Raw genomic sequence first — 19328 nt, 5'->3', positions numbered from 1 at the left:
TGCTCAGCCATATGTGGTGGCCCTTCTCTGAGCCTCTGTGCAATGGGGGTAGATACCCCTAAATAAACAATCCCTAGTGTTATGCAGACTATGAGAGATGAAGGAGGCCGTGGCCGGGGCATTGAGGCAGCAATCACTGCTCCGTGTCTCTGGGAGCAGGGCCAGATTGGCTTGCTAATGGGTGGAGCGGGCAGGCCTCTCTCTGCTGTAATGTGCCCTGACAAGGACCATTAGTGCCATTGGGGCCTCTTTATCAGTGAAGCTGCTCCCCAGGCCACTTCCTCCAGCTACTTCCTCACTTCCCCTTCCCTTCCTTCCAGCCCCTGCCATTCAGTGTTTTCCTCTGATTGTTCTTAGAGTGACCCCCGCTGCCTGCCTCCCTCTGTGCTAGGGCCTCTTCGTCCCCATCTACAGGCTCCCTGTGGCCTCCGGCTTCAGCTCCCAGGGCTTTAATCCCTAGGTTGACCCAACCCCAGCTCATGCCCTAGTTCTGATCATGGGGTTCCTGACGCCTTGTTGCTTGGGCCCTGCCTGCATTCCTTCCATGCCTGGATGCCTCACCCCCCACCACCGCCAGCTCTAGTTTTGGCTGGTTCCCAGGAGTGGGAGGTGCAGCCCCTCATTCTTGCCCTGCCTTGCTCCACTGTAAGGATTTGGACACGTGAGGACAATGGCCTTTGGGGCATAGGACCCTGGCTGCCATGGGCCCTCCCAGCCCCTGTGGTCTTCCCGGCCCCCTGTCAGCCTTGCCTCTGGGCCCTGCATCATCCCGGCCACAGGACGTCTTCCCAGCGCCTATGGCAGGTTCTCTACCTCCCCACCTCTAGGGTACTTGCCTGGGACCACACCCATCCTAGGCCAAGGCTCACCCCTCACCTAGGTCCCTCTCAGAACCTTCTCTGCTGGTCAGAGGCACACAGGCCTTGCCCCTGAGGAGGCAAAGTGGTGTCTGTGGACAGACAGCCATCTAGCACTGCCAGCGTGGGCTCTGTAGAAGACTAGGCACTTCTTTGTGGGGATTGGGTGTTAAGCCTGAGGGAAATCTCTTACCCTGGTGAAATGCCAGGGTAGGAGAAAGGGTGTTTCCTCACTTATCATTTCATTATCAAATCTTTCTCAAGTTCCTGTGCCACCTGGAACACAAAGACTGCCTAGATCTCAAGGCACTTATGTACAGCAGGGAGACTGACATGTATAGAGTTCTAGAACTGTGGGGTCTGAGCCATAAGAGAGATGGCTGCATGGGTTACAGAGCTCTGCGGAGATGGGATTCACCCTGCGAGACAGGGCAGTCTTCAGGGAGGAAGCACTCTGGAAGGAGTAGGGGTTTGCCTAATGGAGCAGAGACAGGTTGCTTTCTAGATGGAGGCTCCGGCTGTGTGAAGGCTTGGGGTCTGGAGAGCCTGTTTGGGGAACCATATGTAATTCTGTGCATGGGGCATAAAGCACAGAGCTGGCCTGGGCCAGACAGAGTAGGCCCTGATATCTACTGAGAAGCTCTGGCCAGTGGGAGACTCAAGCTGGGGCATGACATGACCAGATGGGTGTCAGTCTAAAGACATGGTTCACCCTTAACTCAGATGTTTAAACTGGCGTGGGACTCACCAGCTGCACTCCGCAGGAAATGAAGGCTGTTATGAGCAAAAAAGAATTTGAGGTGGCAAGAGGGATTCTGAGAAAGACTAGTCCTGGGGTGCTGGCTGGAGGATGGTGGAGGGACGGTCATGTGCAGACCCAGACTGCCTCCATGGGAGGCAGGACTGAGTCTAGGGACTCGGTCATTCTCTGGGTGGTGGCTCCTACGGTTCGATTGATCTAGAAGGGCACAAGTCCTGCCCTGCTCCTAGCCAGGGTTTCCCTATTCTTGACCAAGGCTGGGCTTTGCTGTGCCTGGAACTGGAGCTTGTGCCATTCTTGTATCCAGCTGGGGCAGACACAAGTGGCCTACTCTCTGAGAAGCCACCTCCCCAAACCTAAACCTGCTAGAAATACTGGGCCTCAGGGTGTCGTCACCTTTGCCTCTCTGTTTCTGTACAAAGTGAGGCTAAGCAAGGCAGTCTGGCTCTGCACATAACAAGGAGTGGTGGCAGCTGCTCACCCAAGCACAAGTCGCCCAACTGGAGTGACCCACCTGGGCAGGAGGGTCACCCAGGCACCAGCCCTCTTGCCGAAGGTGAGGCATGGAGCAGGCCCTTAGTGGGTATGGAGTCATGGACCATTAGGGTGTGAAGGCCTTTCCTACATTCTGGAGAAGCAGAGGATGTCACAGATACGCTGGTAGTGTGCTGAGTGCTTGCCAAGCCACCTGACTTATATTATCTCATTTAATTCTCCATCAATCCCATGGCATAAGTACTAGTATTGCCCTCATTTCACAGAGGTGAAAACTGAGTTACAGAAAGGATGAGTACTTTGCCCAAGGTTTCACAGCTTGTAAGTGGTGACAGGGATCTGAGGTTCCCAGGTAGACTGATGGTGTCTGCATGGTGTGGGGATGGAGGGATTCTGGACAGTGAGAGGACTTTCCCTCCTTCCTGCCCAATCCTGCATGTGGTCATAAAGTACTAGTGGAGTGGAAGTCGGCTCAGTCTCCATCCTTGCAGAACCCACACTTGTCTGGGGGACACAGTGAGCAGGTCATGGTGTGCAGAGCGTGAGTTTAGACAGAGGGATGCTGATGCTGTGGGAGCAGTGCAGCAGGCATGAGGGTGGCAGGGTGGATCCAGGGAGGCTTCACAGAGGCAGTGATATTTGAGCTGACTTGAAAGGTGAGTGGGAATGTTCAGGGAACAAGCCCACAGACAGTGGCCCTTCCAGGTTGTAGGAACTGGTTGTGGACGTCGAAGCTGGAGAGATCAGGGGGCCACACTCCAGGTCGGCTATCAGTAAGGAGCCATGAAGAGGTTAAACTGGGATGGTTTAGAAACATAGCAGGGAGCCCAGAGGTAGGGCTGCCTCCGGGACTTCACACCCTCAAAAGAAAGGTAGTCTTGGTTCTTCCTCACACTGACCTCTCCTCAAGGGCTGTTGACTTGTTCTGATGATCTCAGCAATTTCCCGGGATGCAGGATGTTCCAAGCTTTTTGTGCTTCCAAGATAAGGGGACGGATGAAAGCAGGGAGAAACCAGAGGTCCAGGAGGAAGTGCCTGCAGACGCCTGAGCTGGCCCCTCAGGAAACAGCAGTGGTGGTGTCAGTGTCCCCCGCCACCCCACTTCCACCTGGCTGGAGACGGGTATCTGGCCCAGTGGAGGCAGCAGAACACAGCACTTCTGTACTTCTTCCAGTCCAGAGACCAGGGTGCTGGTCCTGAATCCTCTGCTAACTTGCTGTGTGACCTGGGCAAGTCACTTGGCCTCTCTGGGCCTCAGTGTTTTTCTCGGTAGCAGGGGGTAGAGGTGGAGAAGAACAGTGCCTTCTTTGTAGGCATGTGTGTGAGGGATGTGACTTCACAGACTGCCGATCACTGTGCCCGCACCAAGGGAGCCATCCCCAGAACAGGGAGAGCAGTACATGATGGAAAGGCTGCAGGCCACAGTGAAAAGAGCACAGCCCCGGCGGGGAGGCCCTGACTGCCCCTGGCTCTCCACCACTCTGTGACTTTGGGCTTGGTGATGGTGGACAGGTCACTTCCCCTCTCTGAACCTCAGTTTCTCCCAGGGTAAAGAGGGCAGGAATTTCTGCCTGGCAGATTTGGTTACAAAGTGGGAGGGAGGGGGACACATTCTGTTGGGAGGCAGCCTAAGGGGCTGGCCCCTGACCCGCTTAACCCCCTCCTCCTCTGCTCTTCCAGTGGGAGCGCCTCTGGTTCCTGCTCCTCACCTTCACCTTCGGCCTCACGCTCACCTGGCTCTACTTCTGGTGGGAAGTCCACAATGACTATGATGAATTCAACTGGTGAGTGGGGGCAGTGGGCGGGGGAGGAAGGGCCTAGAGCCGGGTAGCCAGTAGCTGGGACCTGGGGGCTGGAGTTAGAGCCTGTCTCCCAGGCTGGCCCTCTGAGCTCTGCCACCAGCTCTCTGTGTGGCCCTGGGCAGGGCCTACTCCCTGGGAGCCTCTGTCCTGCCCGCCTCCAGGGCTTTGGTGAGGAGGCTGCTGTGGGACTATAGTGGGAAGTGCCTGAGGTGTGGGTGGGGATTGTATCACAGACTGGCAAGAAAGAAGAGGAGGACACAAAGAGAGATCCATGCCCTGAGGGGAGTCCCTGGGAATTTAGGGAAGGCTTCCTGGAGGAAGAGGCATGGGAACTGGGCCTTAAAGAATGGCTGGGATTGAAACCTGGGGAACTTTAGGGGCTGGTCTTGGAGACTCCTTGGTGCTTGCATTGATGATTCAGCCTGCATTCCTGGCCTCCTGAAGAGGTGGAGGGGAGCCTAAAAGAACAAAGGCTTACAGGAGCCAAAGCCCACTGGGGAGACACAGGACGCTCCTTCCCGGTGCTGTGACCATGGAAAATAGGGACATAAGGCTGGGCCAGGGCTCAGCCGGGGCTGGGGCCTCTGGTCACCCCCTTTGTAGACAAGAAATCTACAGCTCAGAGGTCTCTGCAGAGGAGATAGCCCCAGAGCCTAGGCCTCCTAACTCCCTTAGCCAGGCCCTGGGCAGGGCTGGCAGATGAGCTTGGGGACAGCTCAAGGTCCTTTGTGGGTGCCTCAGATCCAAAGGCAGGGCTGTCTGAGCCACTTTCCTGGGTACAGGAGGGGCACCTGTTTTTTTCCTCTTCCCTATTCCATCGCCTGCCTTTTGTTAAGCAGTGGGAGGGCATGGGAGGAGGGCAAGGACCCAGGGTTCCATTGACAGATAAGGAAACAGGCCCAGGTCACACAGCCAGTTGGGGACAGAGCTGGGGCTTGGAAGCCTGGCTCCTCACTCCCCATCCATTGCTGTTCTTTCCTTTTTTTTTTTTTCTGGAGACGGAGTCTTGCTCTGATGCCCAGGCTGGAGTGCAGTGGCACAATCTCAGCTCACTGCAAGCTCCGCATTCCGGGTTCATGCCATTCTCCTGCCTCAGCCTCCCGAGTTGCTGGAACTACAGGTGCCCGCCACCACGCCCAGCTAAGTTTTTGTATTTTTAGTAGAGACGGGGTTCACCGTGTTAGCCAGGATTGTCTCAATCTCCTGACCTCGTGATCCGCCTGCCTCGGCCTTTCAAAGTGCTGGGATTACAGGTGTGAGCCACCGCGCCTGGCCTATTCCTTCCTTTTGATCAGATGTTCAGGTCAGCGTGGCCGTGAGCAAGTCCCCGGTGCTCTCTGAGCCTCTCCTTCTGTAAATGGGATAACTCCGACCTCATCAGGTCTTTCTGAGGATGAACTGAGATGATGGACACAACAGAGCTCAAAGCTCTACCTAAACATGAGGGCTGCTTCCTGGGAGACCACATCTCTAGCTGGGAGGCAGCATGATGTTAGTATTTGGGATTTTCAGGACCCTGGGCTTCTGACAGGCTGTGGTTTAGGATTCTGTGATGATCCTGGGACTCTGTTCATGGAGCTGGGTGTCCATTTTTCCCCGCATGGCACCAGGCTGTGCCTCTGTTATTAATGAACGTAATCAAGAATATGCTGCGGTCCCACCCCTGCTCTGCGGCAGCCAAGCAAGATGAGCCAGAGCCCCGGCAGAGTCCCAGAGGTGGCCTCTGGCCTTTATTAAATGCCATAAATCAATTATTCATCTTTGCAGATGTCCAAAGCATGGGCACCATCATGAGTAAATGGGAACGTTCCCTATTGGTCCTCAACTGCAGACCTGGATAGTTCTTCCAAACTGGAAGTCTGCTGCCTAGAAGATCATCAAGTCTACCCCCATCATGTACAGATGGGGAAATGGAGGCCCAGAGAGGGGCAAGACTCATTCATGGTCACACAACCAGTTAGTGCCAAAAACATGAATTGAGGACAGACTGAAGAGACTAAGGCTTAGAGAGGTTAAGTAGCCTTTCCAATGTCACACAGCAAGAAGCAGACAGATCTGGGACAGGAACTTCAGCCTGCCTGACTGTATCATGTCCATGGAGCCACCCACTCTACCCAGAAAGTGAACTCCCTGTCACTGGGAGATTTAGGCGGAGGATGGGTTCCTGCTCTGTCGGGGAGGTGGCAAGGGGAGGCCTGCCTGGCACTTAGGGATGCCTGGAGACCTGCAGCTTCTTCAACCTGTCACCTCAGTTTCTTGGAGTCAGTGCTGGGGTTCAGGATGCCCTGGCCCAGTCCTGATGGTCTCAAGAGTCTCTGGGAACCAGGCACAATGACTCATGCCTGTAATCTCAGCACGTTGGGAGGCCCAGCAGGCAGGTCACATGAGTCCAAGGTGTTCAAGATCAGCCTGGGCAACGTGAAAAAACCCCACCTCTACAAAAACTACAAAAAATTAGCCACGTGTGGTGGCATATGCCTGTGGTCCCAGCTACTCAGGAGGCTGAGGTGGGAGGATTGCTTGAGCCTGGGAGGTGGAGGTTGCAGTGCAGTGAGCCGAGATCTCATTTTACCCCATTCTGTAAAATGGGAGTAACGCTGACCTCATCAGATCTCTCTGAGGATGAAATGAGATGATGAACATGAGAAGACTCAAAGCTCTACCTAAACATGAGGGCTGCTTCCTGGGACACCACATCTGTAGCTGGGAGACCACTGCACTCCAGGCTGGGCAACAGAGTGATACTCTGTCTCAAAAAAAAAAAAAAAAAGAAAAGAAAATCTCTGAGAATAATTCAATTCATATAGTAAGAGGGTGTGAGTGACAGCCAGGGATCAGCACTAGACAGGAAGGCCAGGGAGGGCCATCTGGGCTGTTGCTGTCCTGAAGGACCTCCCTGCCAAAAGGGGTCACACTTGAGAGACAAATGGGACCAGAACATCTTTCAGGAATAGTTATCAGGAGCAAGTCTTGCCCCTCTTCAGGCCTCAGTTTCCCAACTGTATGATAAGGTGAGTGCCTTCAGTGATCTGCCAGGCAGTAGATTTTCCCCTGGACTCTGAGGGTGAAGGCCAGGGAGGGCAAATGCCCCATGGGGTCTTCCTGGTGTCCCTTCCCAGCTCTCTGGCAAGGTCCCAGATGACAGCAGGCTGAAGCTGCCTGGTGCTGACTCGGATTTTCTAATGACCTTGAACAAGTTGCTGCCTCTTTCAAGCCTCAGTTTCCCCCTTTGTACAAGGAGGATGTAGGTGGTTCATTCTTTGCGGAGAGCATCTAAGCACTATCTATCAGGCCCCTTAAAAAGTTCATTCCCACCAGGCACAGTGGTGTGTGCCTATAGTCCCAGGCACCAGGGAGGCTGAGACAGGAGGATCGCTTGAGCCCAGGAATTCAAGTTCACCCTGGGCAACAGAGCAAGACCCTGTCTCAAAAAGAAATTCATTCTCTTTGACCCTATAATTGTATCTGTGGGAATCTATCCTCAGGAACTAATCAAAAATACAGAAAGATATGTATAAAAATTTCATTTTTATGTTAATTTATAATAGTGAAGAATTAGAAAGTATTTCATGCCACTAGTAGGGAGCTGGTTACATATGGTACATTAATTCAGTGGAAAACCATGTGGCTGTTTTAAAAATCACATTTTCTCAGGATTTTTACTGGCATAAGTAAATGCTTGTGTTGAGAAGACAGTTGGCCAGGCATAGTGTCTCACGCCTATAATCCCAGCACTTTGAGAGGCTGAGGTAGGAGGATCACTTGAGCTCAGGAGTTTGAGATCAGCCTGGGCAACATGGCAAGACCCTGCCTCAACAAAAAATACAAAAAAAAAAAAAAATTAGCCAGATGTGGTGGTGGGTGCCTGTGGTTCCAGCTGAGGTAGGAGGATTGCTTGAGCCCAGGAGGTCAAAGCTTCAGTGAGCCATGTCCACATCCCTACATTCCAGCCTCAGTGACAGAGACCCTGTCTCAAACAAACAAACAAAAACCAGGAGAGTTTAGAGTACTTACCATGCGTCTCACCTCACTTTATCCTCATGAGACCCCATAAAAGGCACTTTCTTATCCCCATCCTATAGGTGAGGAAACTAAGTCTCAGAGAAGTCAAGTATTACATTCGGTCAATTCTAAGACCCCCAATTTTCACATTTTAACATTGAAGTTGAGATGACAGTCACAAGTGATGGCATCTTAGACTCAGTGAAGCCTGTCCTCCACAAGGTCCCGCAAGACAGTGAAAAGCAGAGAAGACAGGGGGTTTGAATCCAGCCTGCGTGCCTCACTTCAAAGCCTGTGCTCCTGACTGTGTTGCTTTGTGCAATGGGGTCCTGGCTTTGCTGTTTATACAAACATATAGGCACAGGGGCGGGGGAACCCACAGGAGGAAGATCCAGCACAGTCTTGGGAATGATTACTTCTGGCCAATAGGATTATGGGGCATTATTTTCTCCTTTACATTTCTTGGTCCCCGGGTGGCTGCCATGAGCAGGCATGGTACAGCATCAGGCAAATGCTGAGTCTCGTTGCTGGGTGGGCAGGGCCTGGTCATTGAGCCCAGCCTGTGGTCTGTGTGGAGGCTCAGACCATCTTGATTCCTGGGCCAGGCAGTGGCCTGGTGGAGGTCTGACCCCTGCCCCCTCTCCTCCTGGCAGGTACCTCTACAACCGCATGGGCTACTGGAGCGACTGGCCCGTGCCCATCCTTGTGACCACAGCTGCTGCCTTTGCGTACATTGCTGGCCTCCTGGTACGTGGGGCTGTTTCGGAGGGCAGGTGGCCCTGCTCCCAGGGGAAGGGAGACTGGGCCTGTGCTAGGCTGATGGAGGGTGCCACCCTAGTATAAAGGGGAAAGTTGTATTGTAGGAATGTTGTATTTATAGGAATCTATCCTAAGGAAGTAATCAAAAATACAGAAAGATATGTATAAAATTTTTATTTTTATGTTAATTTGTAATAGCAACTAATCAGAAGCTATTTCATGCCACTAGTAGGAAGTTGGCTACATATGGCACATGAATTCAGATTTTGCCCAGGGCCTCTAGGGCTGCTGCACCTCTGAGGCCTGGGTCCCCCAGGGGAGGAAGTCCTCTTGCTTTTGCCCATCTCTCTAGGCTGCCCCTTCCTGGAATGTTTGCCCTGGACCCAGTGAGAGCTGTTCTGGCTGAGAGGGCCCACTGCAGGCTTCCTCTTACAGGAGCCTCTGCTTTGGATTCTTGCTCCCAATATTCCACTCACTGAGATGCAGGTGGATCCTCCATGCTGGACTGGGGGCTCCTTGGGGACATGCTCAAGTCTGTTTCAGAATCCCAGGGACTGGAACTCCCAAAATGTTTGATGAATGAAGTTGCATAGTCCAAGTACAGCAGCTCCCAGTGACCTCTTAATGGGGAATCCCACAAAGGAAGAACCTAGAGGCCTGGAATCATCTGGGAGGAGGCCAGGCTCAGGCTGGCTAGTCTGGGCTGGGCTGGGGAGGGCAGGGCATTCCCATCGCCTGGAGGGAGGTTTGCTACCTCTGCCCAGGCTCAGACCCAGAGCAGCAGTGGGGAGCAGGGTGTTTGAGAAAGTGGCAAAGTCTTCCCGCCCACACGGGTCTGACAATCACCCTGTGGGCCCCTCCTCAGGTCCTGGCACTATGTCACATTGCCGTGGGGCAGCAGATGAACCTGCACTGGCTGCACAAGGTAAGGGCCGCCTCAGCTGGGGCGGGGAGAGGGCAGGGGAAGCTGGAGGTGGCAGCAGCAGAGGAAGGGCCTGGCCACCGTATCCCTCCCCGGATCACTGTTAGAATTGTTCTCATAGCTAATACTGAGCACTCACTATGCACCAAGCACGTTTCTCACAACCTCGCCCGTCTTCACTCACTTAACGCTCACGGCAACCTTGTGATGTAGGTACTGCTATCATTCCATTTTGTGGTTGGGGAAACTGAAGTACAAAGAGGTTAATTAACTTGCCTAAGGTTCCCAGTTTAAACATGGAAGATCCAGGTTCCTGGTCCCGTAGTCATGCGATTAACCAGCAGAGCTCCACAGCTCATACCGTAGCACCCACCCTCGGGGGCCCTGCCTCGGGTCTCACCTGCCTCTTCCTTCTTTGGTGAGCTCTTTTGAAAACTGTGATCTGGTGATGGCATTCCCCAACTTAAAGCCTTTTCACCACTCCCAGGATGACCCAAACTTCTCTACCTGGCATGATCTGGCCCCTGCTCATCTCCCAACCCGTCATGGGACAGTCACCCTCAGCTTCTGCTACATGAGACATCCCATGCTCTCCCAGCATGTCTGCCTCCCTCCCCTGTTTAGCACTTTGCTCTTGTCCTCCCTTTCTCTCTCAGACCCCTTCCTCAGTACCTCTCCTACATACACAGGCTTCTCTCCCGGGACTTCCTCAGCCCCTGCAGCCCCCACTGCTACATGTCTGAAGAGCTGTGTTTTTGTGTTTTTAGTATTCGTCTGGCTCCTGACCCTGACCCATCCAGTCGAGGTGCTCCTTGCAGGCCAGAGTTAACCTCCATCTCCCTGTTCCCAGTAACCCCCTCAGGGCTGGGCCCAAAGCAGACAGGCTTCACACAATTCTGGAGCCTTAACTCTCTGCCTTACGTCCGTTGCAGGCATAGTGCTGAAGTGTGTTTCTGATGCCTGGCCTTCTTGAGGCCCTGGTGGGCACAGAGTGGTACCCAGCTTAACAAGACAGAGCCCCTCCCTCTCAGGAACATTTGGATCATCTCCCTTTCCCCAGAGCCTGGCTCCCTGTGGGCCTGCCATTTAGGAAAGGGCAGAAATGTTCAGAAACTGCCATGAGCCCATGAGATGGGGCCAGAGTGACTCCAAGGGTAGGGGCTCACTTCTAGCTGGAAGACGGATGTGGAACAGGAAAGGAAGAGGGGATGGCATGAGCCTGGGTTGGGCTGTGTGGAGTGGGAGGTGCCTGTGAGCATCCAGGAAGGCACTGAGGTTGGTTTGTTACACAGGCCTGGAGCTTGGGAGTCAGACCCCAGAGACTGAAGTCTTAGAGTGGTAGGAGCCATGAGCAGCCCCTGGTCCCTCCACCTTCCTCCTGCCCCTCACTCTACTCACAGGCCTCCTCTGGGCTTCCACTGTCCCCTCTGTGAGGGACTTTCTTCTCCTGGCCACAAAGCTGGCATTTGAAAGAACTGCACCAGCTGGCACCCTAGGTGCAGCTGGCACATGCTGTGGTCACCTTCTGGGGCCATGCCTGGCTCTCAGCAGGTACGGTCACACCTGCTTGATTCTAGTGGAGAGACCTATAGAGCCGCTGAGCCAGCTGGAGCTGGCAGATCAATGTAGGGAAGCAGATCCCATTGTCCATGCTGGTGCCAGCTGCCAAGGTGCCTTCCTCTGCCCTCTGCCCCTCTGTGTGATCGCAGCATGAGCAGGGTCCTTCCAGGTGGAGCTGACCCAGAGCTAGGCCCGCCCCACCAGGAGGGAGTTCCCCAGAGCTCAGAGTGTTCCAGCAGGGCCTGGAAATTCTCTTGTTTCCAAGATGCTGTGATTTGATTCTAAAATTCTAAGGACAGTTTATTCTTTTTTGCTTGTTTTGTTTTAATTAATTTTTGACCATGTAATACATCGACATGATTCAAAATACAAAAAGCACAAAAAAGTATGCAAAGAAAGTCTCCTCACTATCTTTCCAGACAGATTGTAAGCACATGCACATGTACATATGCATTTCTTTTTTCTTTGAACACAAACAGTCGCCTACTCCACCCTCTGTTCTGCACCTTAACAGAATTCTTGAAGCTTGTTCTTCCCTGCATTAAAGCATCCCTGTTGGTGTCCATCCCTTTCTCCTGCTCCCTGGTCTGGATATTCCCTGATTCCCTAGGCATCTAGCCAGTTCCCTGTTGATAGACCAGATCAACATCCTAGCTGCTTTCTGTCTTTTGCCAGGATGATGTGGCGGTGACCTGGGAGAGGAATTTCTGGGTGAAGAATGTGTACTTTCATCATTTTGATCTTGCCAAATGGCCTCCTTGCCAAGTGCCACCGATTCATGCTCTCTTAGCAATGGATGGTTGTTCTATAAAAACACCCTTGCCCATAAAGCATCAGCTGACTTATTGGCTTTTGTCAGCCTGATGGGTGAAAAATGGTATCTTGCTGTAGTTTTCATTTGCATTTCCCTTCGGGTGAGTTAGATTCAGCATTTTTCACGTTTGGTTTGAGTAACTTGTGTTTTCTTTTCTATAAAACTGTCTCTTCATATCTTTTGCCATTTTTGCCATTGCTTTTTGCTTATTCATTTGCAGGAACTCTTTATAGATGTGGGAAATTAGCCATTTGGCTAACAAACTGCAAATAATTCTTCCTAGTTTGTCATTCATCCTTTGACTTTGTTCATTGTGTTTTTACCATGGGGATATATATTTTTTTTATTGTTACACACTTGAATCTGTCATCTCTTGATAACTCCTTGGTTTTGTGTCAGACTCAGAAAGGTCTTTCCCACTCCAAGATTATAAAAATTTCTCTATGGTGTCACTTGGTAATTATATATTTCCATGTTTTTAACATTTAATTTTTTCTCTTTTTGGAAGCTATTTTGGGGTATAGTGTGATCTTACTCTGTTCTTTTTAGATGGCTTCCCAATGTTCCCAACTCTCTCTACTGAGAATTTGTCCTTTACTCATTTGAGATGCTATTTTTATCATATACTAAATTTTCTTTATGTATTCAGATCTGTTTCTGAACTTTTTGCTTATTTTCATTTATCTATCTGGTCTTATATCAGTATCACAGCACTCTAAAGACCACAGTTTTATAGTATGTTTTAATCATGAACTTTATTTTGAGAGTCTCTGGTTCCCCTGGGTCCTGAGGAGGGGAGGACAGAGATGCTCAGGACAGGGTAAGAGGGAGCCATTCACAGCAGGCTAGGTGCTGAGTAGATCTGGTGCCCATATGGGGACCAGATCTCCTGCCTTCTCCTCCCTAGTCTGCCAAAATCTCCTGTTTCCCAGAAATCTCTCCCAGGTGAGTGTTCAAGAGAAATTGATGTACCCAGGAGGTGAGGGAGCAGGCTGAAGGGTTCTTGGGAGCTTTACAGTAAACAGGAGGCCCTTTCACTGAGATGCCCTGCTTCCTGTCCCACCTACCACCCTCTGTGAGGTGCTTTGGTTACAGCTCACACCTCCCCAGCCTGCCCTGAGCACACTGCACCGCTCTTGTGTCCTCGCCTGACTCCCCTGTCTCAGTGGCAACAGCCCCCAACCCAGGACCTGCACAGAGGAGGTGTCTGTCAGGGACCCAACCTGAACCCCAGAGAGGAGCACTGGGTACCACATGGCCCCAAGGCAAGTTACTAGCTGGGCTGGGGCTGGGGCTTCTGCCTCCTACCAAGCCTCCATCAGCCTCTACCTGCCATCTGCTGTGTCTACTTCATCATCTCTCCTGGTGAATTCAGACTTCTCTCCATGCACTGGCCCAAGCTTTATGGTTTTTGCTGGTGTCCAGCCTCTGTCCCTCCAGCAGCAGCTTAAGGCAGGCACATTCGCTGAGCGCCTCCTGCGTGTGCCAGGCACTGTGTTCACCATAACAGCAGTAACCATCATTTATCGGGTGCTGACCACATGTGTCGGGCACCTTTCACTCCGAAAATCACAATCATTTCACTCCTTACGACAACCCTTTTCCCATGATATGCTTACTTTTTAAAATGATACCACTGATACTTAGTAAGCATTTTCTTCTGACCAGCCATTGTACTAATCATTTCACTTGCATTTCCTCATTGATCTTCCCCAACCGCCTTCCAGGTAGGTACTCACTATCCCTATTTCACAGCTCTGGAAAGGTTCCTGGAGAGGATGTGGAAAGATCCCCAATAGGTAGCAAAGCCAGGATTTGACTGAAGACCGTGACTCAAGTGAGGCTCTTAACCCTGGGCCAACTGTCTGCCATTTGGACTGCAAATCCCAGAGGTCAGATACCCCTAAGAGGCCAGCCGTTGCACCTCTGCAAGGCAGGATTCCACCTTCTCTCGGGTCCCAGCACCCTGGCCAGACTCATCGAGTGAATGAAAGACTCTATTGTATCCCCTGTTCCCACCATTGCCATCACAAGCCATAGTCCCACGAGGACAGAGAACTCAAGGCCACTTTCTCAGAGGAGGACGGTGGTCTGTCTCTAGGCCTCTAGGGTGGGATTCATCCTTCTCAGTCAGATTTCAGGAGCGACGGTGGTTGCATTGTTGGGTGTCAGTGCTATTGCTGTGACTTAAAGATGCAAGGTAGGGGGAGTCCCACAGACACTGAACATGCAGTGATGTTGCTGAGCGTGATGATTACCGCCAAAGCACCTGTGGAACCCAGAGATAATAACATTTTTAATTGTATTAGGGTTTGGGGAATCAGTTTTATTGCAAGTCATTTCCATTAACAGTTAGGTATTGTGATGAGACGCTCCCAGAAACCGCCCTTAACTCGCTGTGTGTAGGGCCTCCTCCCACGATGGCCACAAGGGGGCAGCTGCGCGCCGGGGTCAGCCGGGAGGAGGGGCCTGAGTGCCGAGGGCGGGGTTCTCAGGGGTTCGGAGGCGCGGCTGGGCCTCCCTGAGACTGCACAGCCCAGCGGGCTGTCAGAGAAAGCGCACACCCCCTCACCCCCTGAGATGGGCAGAAGGTGTTCGTTTCTGGTTCTGCCCCTTCGAAGCTCCGCAGCCAGCTGTTCCGCTCCCCGAACTTCGCTTCCCGTGTGTGAGATGAGGATACCCATACCTCCGCTGAACCAACCTGGGGACCACGCGAAGCACCCCCACAGGCCCAGGCACGCTTGTGCCTCTTCCCGCCCTGAGCCCTGAGCCCTGAGCCCTGAGCCCGCATGTCGCAGCCCCTCCAGCTGCTCACCTGTCTCGGCCTCACTCGCGTCTCTTGGGGGAACAGCCATCAGTTTCCAGGCTGATGGGCTGGAATGAAAAGCCCCCAAAGGGAAACTTCATCCCAGGCGAGACTCAGCCTTCCCTGCCAGCGAGTGAAGGTCCCTGGGCAGGGAGCGGAGATGCTGGCCACCGCCCCACGCTCATCGTCTAGAAATGCCACTGTCCCTGCTCAGCGTCAGAGGGTTCTTGGCCTCTACTGCCTCTGGGAAAAGTTGCCTCGGGAGAAAGGGAGTGAGGGCCCTGCCAGCAGTGAGAATGGCTCCAGGGAGGCAGGGCAGCCGGCAGTGCTGTGGGAGGACAGGCCTTTGGAGGGAGGTGGGAGACGAGTCTAGAGAAACCAGGGAGACGGAGGTGGCGGCTTTGACCCTTGCAGAGACTGGGAGCTGCGGGAGACTTTGGAGGAGAGCCACAACCTGGGCTTTAGAGAGACAGGCCTCGGGATGGGGAGGGTGGTGGGTGGAGTGAGATCCATGGCCAGGGGCGAGGGGCTGGGGGCCAAGGAGCCGAAAACCTCTGCTGAGCTTCGCGTGGTTGAAGATATCAGGTCTCCCCTGTCCCTAGAGATCTCTGTCCCTTGGAGGTGCCACCTCATCCTCCATGAGAGCTGTGCTTTGCTTTCTTCTGGAGGCTGCAAGGAGGGTGGCCCCCATCACGGTGGACCTGGATGCTGGGAGTCTGGGAGAGGGCAGACCGTGGAGATGGGGCAAGTGGAGCTGTGTTTCACCACCCACCCCTGCCTGAAGTGCCACTGTGAGCCCAGCCCAGAGTGCCAGGCTGGGCTACACTCCAGGCTCCTGCAGTGGACCCAGGTCCTCAGCCTCCTTCCCCTAAGGCCTGGGCATGGCCTTGGCAAGTGGGTTTCCTCCTCTGCTGTGCCAAGCCGAGAGTACAGGGAGGCTGGGTGCCAAGCCGAGAGTACAGGGAGGCTGGGCAGGGTGTGACTAATCTGCCTTGGGTGGGACTAATCTGCCAGGCCCAGGGAGGTATCCCTACTGAATGTTCTCCCTCCTCACAGCTCCCTCCTCCTCCTGTCCCCATCCTCCCTTTCATTTCTCACTGTCCCTTCCTCATTGGGTCTGCCGGCCTCCTCCTGCCTCAGTCTCTCCCTGCCATGTCTGTCTGCCGGTCTCTGGTTTCCTGGCAGCCCATGCCTGTCTCTTTCCTCCCTCCCCTCTGCCCTGCTCCATTGGCCTCTCCTGCTCTCCCTGTCTCTCCCTTTGGTGCCTCTCTCAGACACACTGGGAACCCTCCCACCCACTCTGAGTCTGTCTGGTGTCTCTTCCCCCTCCAGATCGGGCTGGTAGTCATCCTGGCGTCCACAGTGGTGGCCATGTCGGCCGTGGCCCAGCTGTGGGAGGACGAGTGGGAGGTGCTGCTGATCTCCCTGCAGGTGAGTGGGGAGGGGGCCTGGGTGGCTGCTCCCCCAGGACCCTCACAACAACAGCCTTTCTGTCATTTCCCTTCCTCTAGACCAAGGCCCAAAGAGGGGCAGGGAGGGGCCCAGAGTCACAGAGCAGGTCAGAACTAGGGAGGATGCCAGGGTCCTGAGGCTCCCAGTGTCCTCAGTTGGCAGATGGAGACAGGGTTGCCTGCCCATGGGTAGAAGTAGGAGGCTGGTGACACAGGGTCTGGGCAGAGCTGGGCGTCATTGGTCTCCCTTCCCTCTCCCTGCACGCAGGGCACAGCGCCATTCCTGCATGTGGGGGCCCTGGCAGCAGTCACCGTGCTCTCCTGGATTGTGGCAGGACAGTTTGCCCGCGCAGAGCGGACCTGTGAGTAGAACTGTGAAGGGCCTGCCCCTCCAATCCCTGCAGGTGCCAAGACCAGCTGGCGCTGCCATGACCTGGGCTTTCCCTGGGTGGCCTGGGGATGGGGTGGGGTCCCTGCACTCAGTGAGGGGGATCCTGCCTCAGAGTGGCCCACAGAGTCCATGGAGGGTCGCAGCTTCGGTCGGCCTCACACTGTATTCCTCCTCCATGTCTCTCTCTGCCTGCATGCATGTGTATCTGTGTGAGTTAGAGGCGGGGTTCACCTTCCCAGCAAGAATAAAGGCTGCCTCCAAGAGCACCTGGATCCTGACAGGCCGGGGGTAGAGGGGTCCAGCATTGCACCCCAACCTGCCCGGGGCTCACCAGGCAGCACTAACGGCCCCTTACCTGCAGCCTCCCAGGTGACCATTCTCTGTACCTTCTTCACCGTGGTGTTTGCCCTCTACCTGGCCCCTCTCACCATCTCTTCTCCCTGCATCATGGAGAAGAAGGACCTTGGCCCCAAGCCCGCCCTCATTGGCCACCGTGGGGCCCCCATGGTGAGTGCCATCTCAGGGTCCTAACAGCCCCATGGGGTGGGGTGCGATGGGGGAGACCTTCTTGGGAAATTGATATATGTAACAGTAGCAACCATCTGTAGCTTTTTGAGGGGAGGTGCATGGGAAGGATTGGTAAAAAGGCCGGGAGTGCTGGGATGGAAGCACATCTCGAAGCATCCTGAAGGCGTCTTCCTAAAAAGATTTCACTTTTGTCTTAAGTGCCCTGCAAAGATGCAGGAGGGTTTTAGGCCCAGGCTAGACCCAGGTGCAGGTTAGGAAGGCCCAGGAGACGGATGCTGAGTGTGGGGCCTGGGGGCTGCCACCAGGCATCAGGAGAACCCTCCAGGAGAGCTGGGAGGCAGCTCAGAGCCCACTGTGACAGTGAGTATGGCTGAACCGGCTTGAGTTGGAGAGAGAGGAAGGGGTCAAAGTCAGTGCCGCATTCTGCCACTGGGGCACCCCATGGCCCTGCAGGAGAGCTTCGGTGAGAGGGCAGGCTCCAGAGCCGTGCTGCCTGAGTTAGCATCCCGGCACAGCCCCTCACCAGCTGTGGGAGGCCCAACAGTTTCCATCTCTGTGCCTGGTTCCCTCGTCTTGTACCATGGGATTAGAGAGAGCACCTGCCGTGGGACTATGAGGAGCAGGAGGTAGCCTGTGTGCAGTGCCCAGATATGCATGTGGCGCACAGAAAGTAAGAGGTAGACACTGCTGTTACCTTGGGCAGGGCCATCTGTCTGGACCAGGGTCTATTCCTCCATGAAAGCCTTGAACCCTGGGCTTCTCAACAGAGGCAGTACCACTCCCACCCTGCTGAGGAGGCGGGGATGTGGGCACTTCCTGAGGGCTTGGCTTCCCAGTGTTTCAGGCTGTTGTGGGACCTCAGGGTAGTAAGGGGGCCTCACATAACTGCTTTAGAAGGAGGTGCTGGGTCTGCCAGGCTGCCACTCACTCTGGAAGTCTGGCCCCCTGCGTGTGGTGGGTGTTATTTTCTCAATAAGACTCCAGCCCCTGAGCCAGACTCCCGTGCTGACCCCAGCCCCTCCCAGAGGCAGCCAGTGGGGATCTGGATCTCGGGTCCAGTTTGGCCACATGCTGCCTGTGCATCTTGGAGGGGGTCACCAGTCCACTCTATGCCTCAAAGGTATGGATGCCCCTGCTGCTGGTTATTGTGAGGATCAGTTGGAGCCCAGCCTTCCCAGCAGGGACAGGGGAACTCTTCTGAGGGGCTCAGAATGACAGCCTCTCCTGTCTCCATGACTCAGATTACCATCTCCCGGGCTCCCTCCAGCGGCCAGGGGACACAAGTGGTATGCTGAAGCAGGAAGGTGGGTGTGTGAGGGGGCCCCAGTGAAGATGGTTTTCTTTAGTAGAAAAAGGTCAAATATATGTAGAAGTGGAGAAAAGCGTATAACAACTCACATAATGAAGAAGGATGTAATGAATCCAGTCCCATACTTACCAACATTTGGCCATTCTTGCTTCATCTGTCTGCTACTTTTTTTTCTGGGGTAGTAAAGCAAATCTTAGGCATCGCATCGTCTTACCCATAGGCACTTCAGGATATATCTGTACACATGAGGACTTTAGAAAGATACATAACCACAATGCTGTTATTACACCCAGCCAATATTAAGGATAATGATTCCTTAATATTATCTAAAATAGAATCCATGTTCAATTTCCCTTTATTGTCTCAAAAATATCTTTTTACAGTTTAGTTGTTAAAAATCAGGATCCAAATGCGGTCCACAGCATGCATCTGGTTGGTGTGTCTCTGGAGTGCCTTTTGGTCTGTAACAATCCCCCCGCTGGGCTCGGTGGCTCATGCCTATAATCCCAGCACTTTGGGAGGCCGAGGCAGGCAGATCCCCTGAAGTCAGGAGTTCCAGACCAGCCTGACCAACATGGAAAAACCCCATCTCTACTAAAAATAGAACATTAGCTGGTGTGGTGGCACATGCCTGTAATCCCAGCTACTTAGGAGACTGAGACAGGAGAATCACTTGAACCCGGGAAGCAGAGGTTGCACTGAGCTGAGATTGCACCATTGCACTCCAGCCTGGGCAACAAGAGTGAAACTCTGTCTCAAAAATAAATAAATAAATAAAAATCCCCCTCCCTTTTTTCCCTTAGGCTGTTTATTTGTCCTGAGAAACTGAGTCATTTGTCCTGTGGGATTTTTCACATTCTGCAACTGGGTGA

At 53.5% G+C, this 19328-nt stretch overlaps 1 protein-coding gene across 14 annotated transcripts in view; it reads left to right on the top strand.

Annotated features, from left to right (window-relative positions):
• GDPD5 (glycerophosphodiester phosphodiesterase domain containing 5) overlaps positions 1-19328 on the top strand; it is a 91750-nt gene that overhangs the window by 60600 nt on the left and 11822 nt on the right. For all 14 annotated transcript variants that reach the window (XR_010580920.2, XM_074014783.1, XM_045371287.2 and 11 more), the window contains 6 exons: positions 3793-3896; positions 8570-8663; positions 9541-9600; positions 16110-16208; positions 16497-16590; positions 16981-17126. Coding sequence is in view for 13 of the 14 variants with exons in the window: in XM_074014783.1 (XP_073870884.1) it covers positions 3793-3896; positions 8570-8663; positions 9541-9600; positions 16110-16208; positions 16497-16590; positions 16981-17126 (597 nt within the window). In the remaining variant the exon portion in view is untranslated. The remainder of the gene's footprint in view (positions 1-3792; positions 3897-8569; positions 8664-9540; positions 9601-16109; positions 16209-16496; positions 16591-16980; positions 17127-19328) is intronic.

Source organism: Macaca fascicularis, chromosome 14, assembly GCF_037993035.2.
Source record: "Macaca fascicularis isolate 582-1 chromosome 14, T2T-MFA8v1.1".
Classification (NCBI taxonomy): domain Eukaryota; kingdom Metazoa; phylum Chordata; class Mammalia; order Primates; family Cercopithecidae; genus Macaca; species Macaca fascicularis.
The sequence above is the reverse complement of the archived record's forward strand: the minus strand, read 5'-3'. Positions and strand labels throughout refer to the sequence as shown.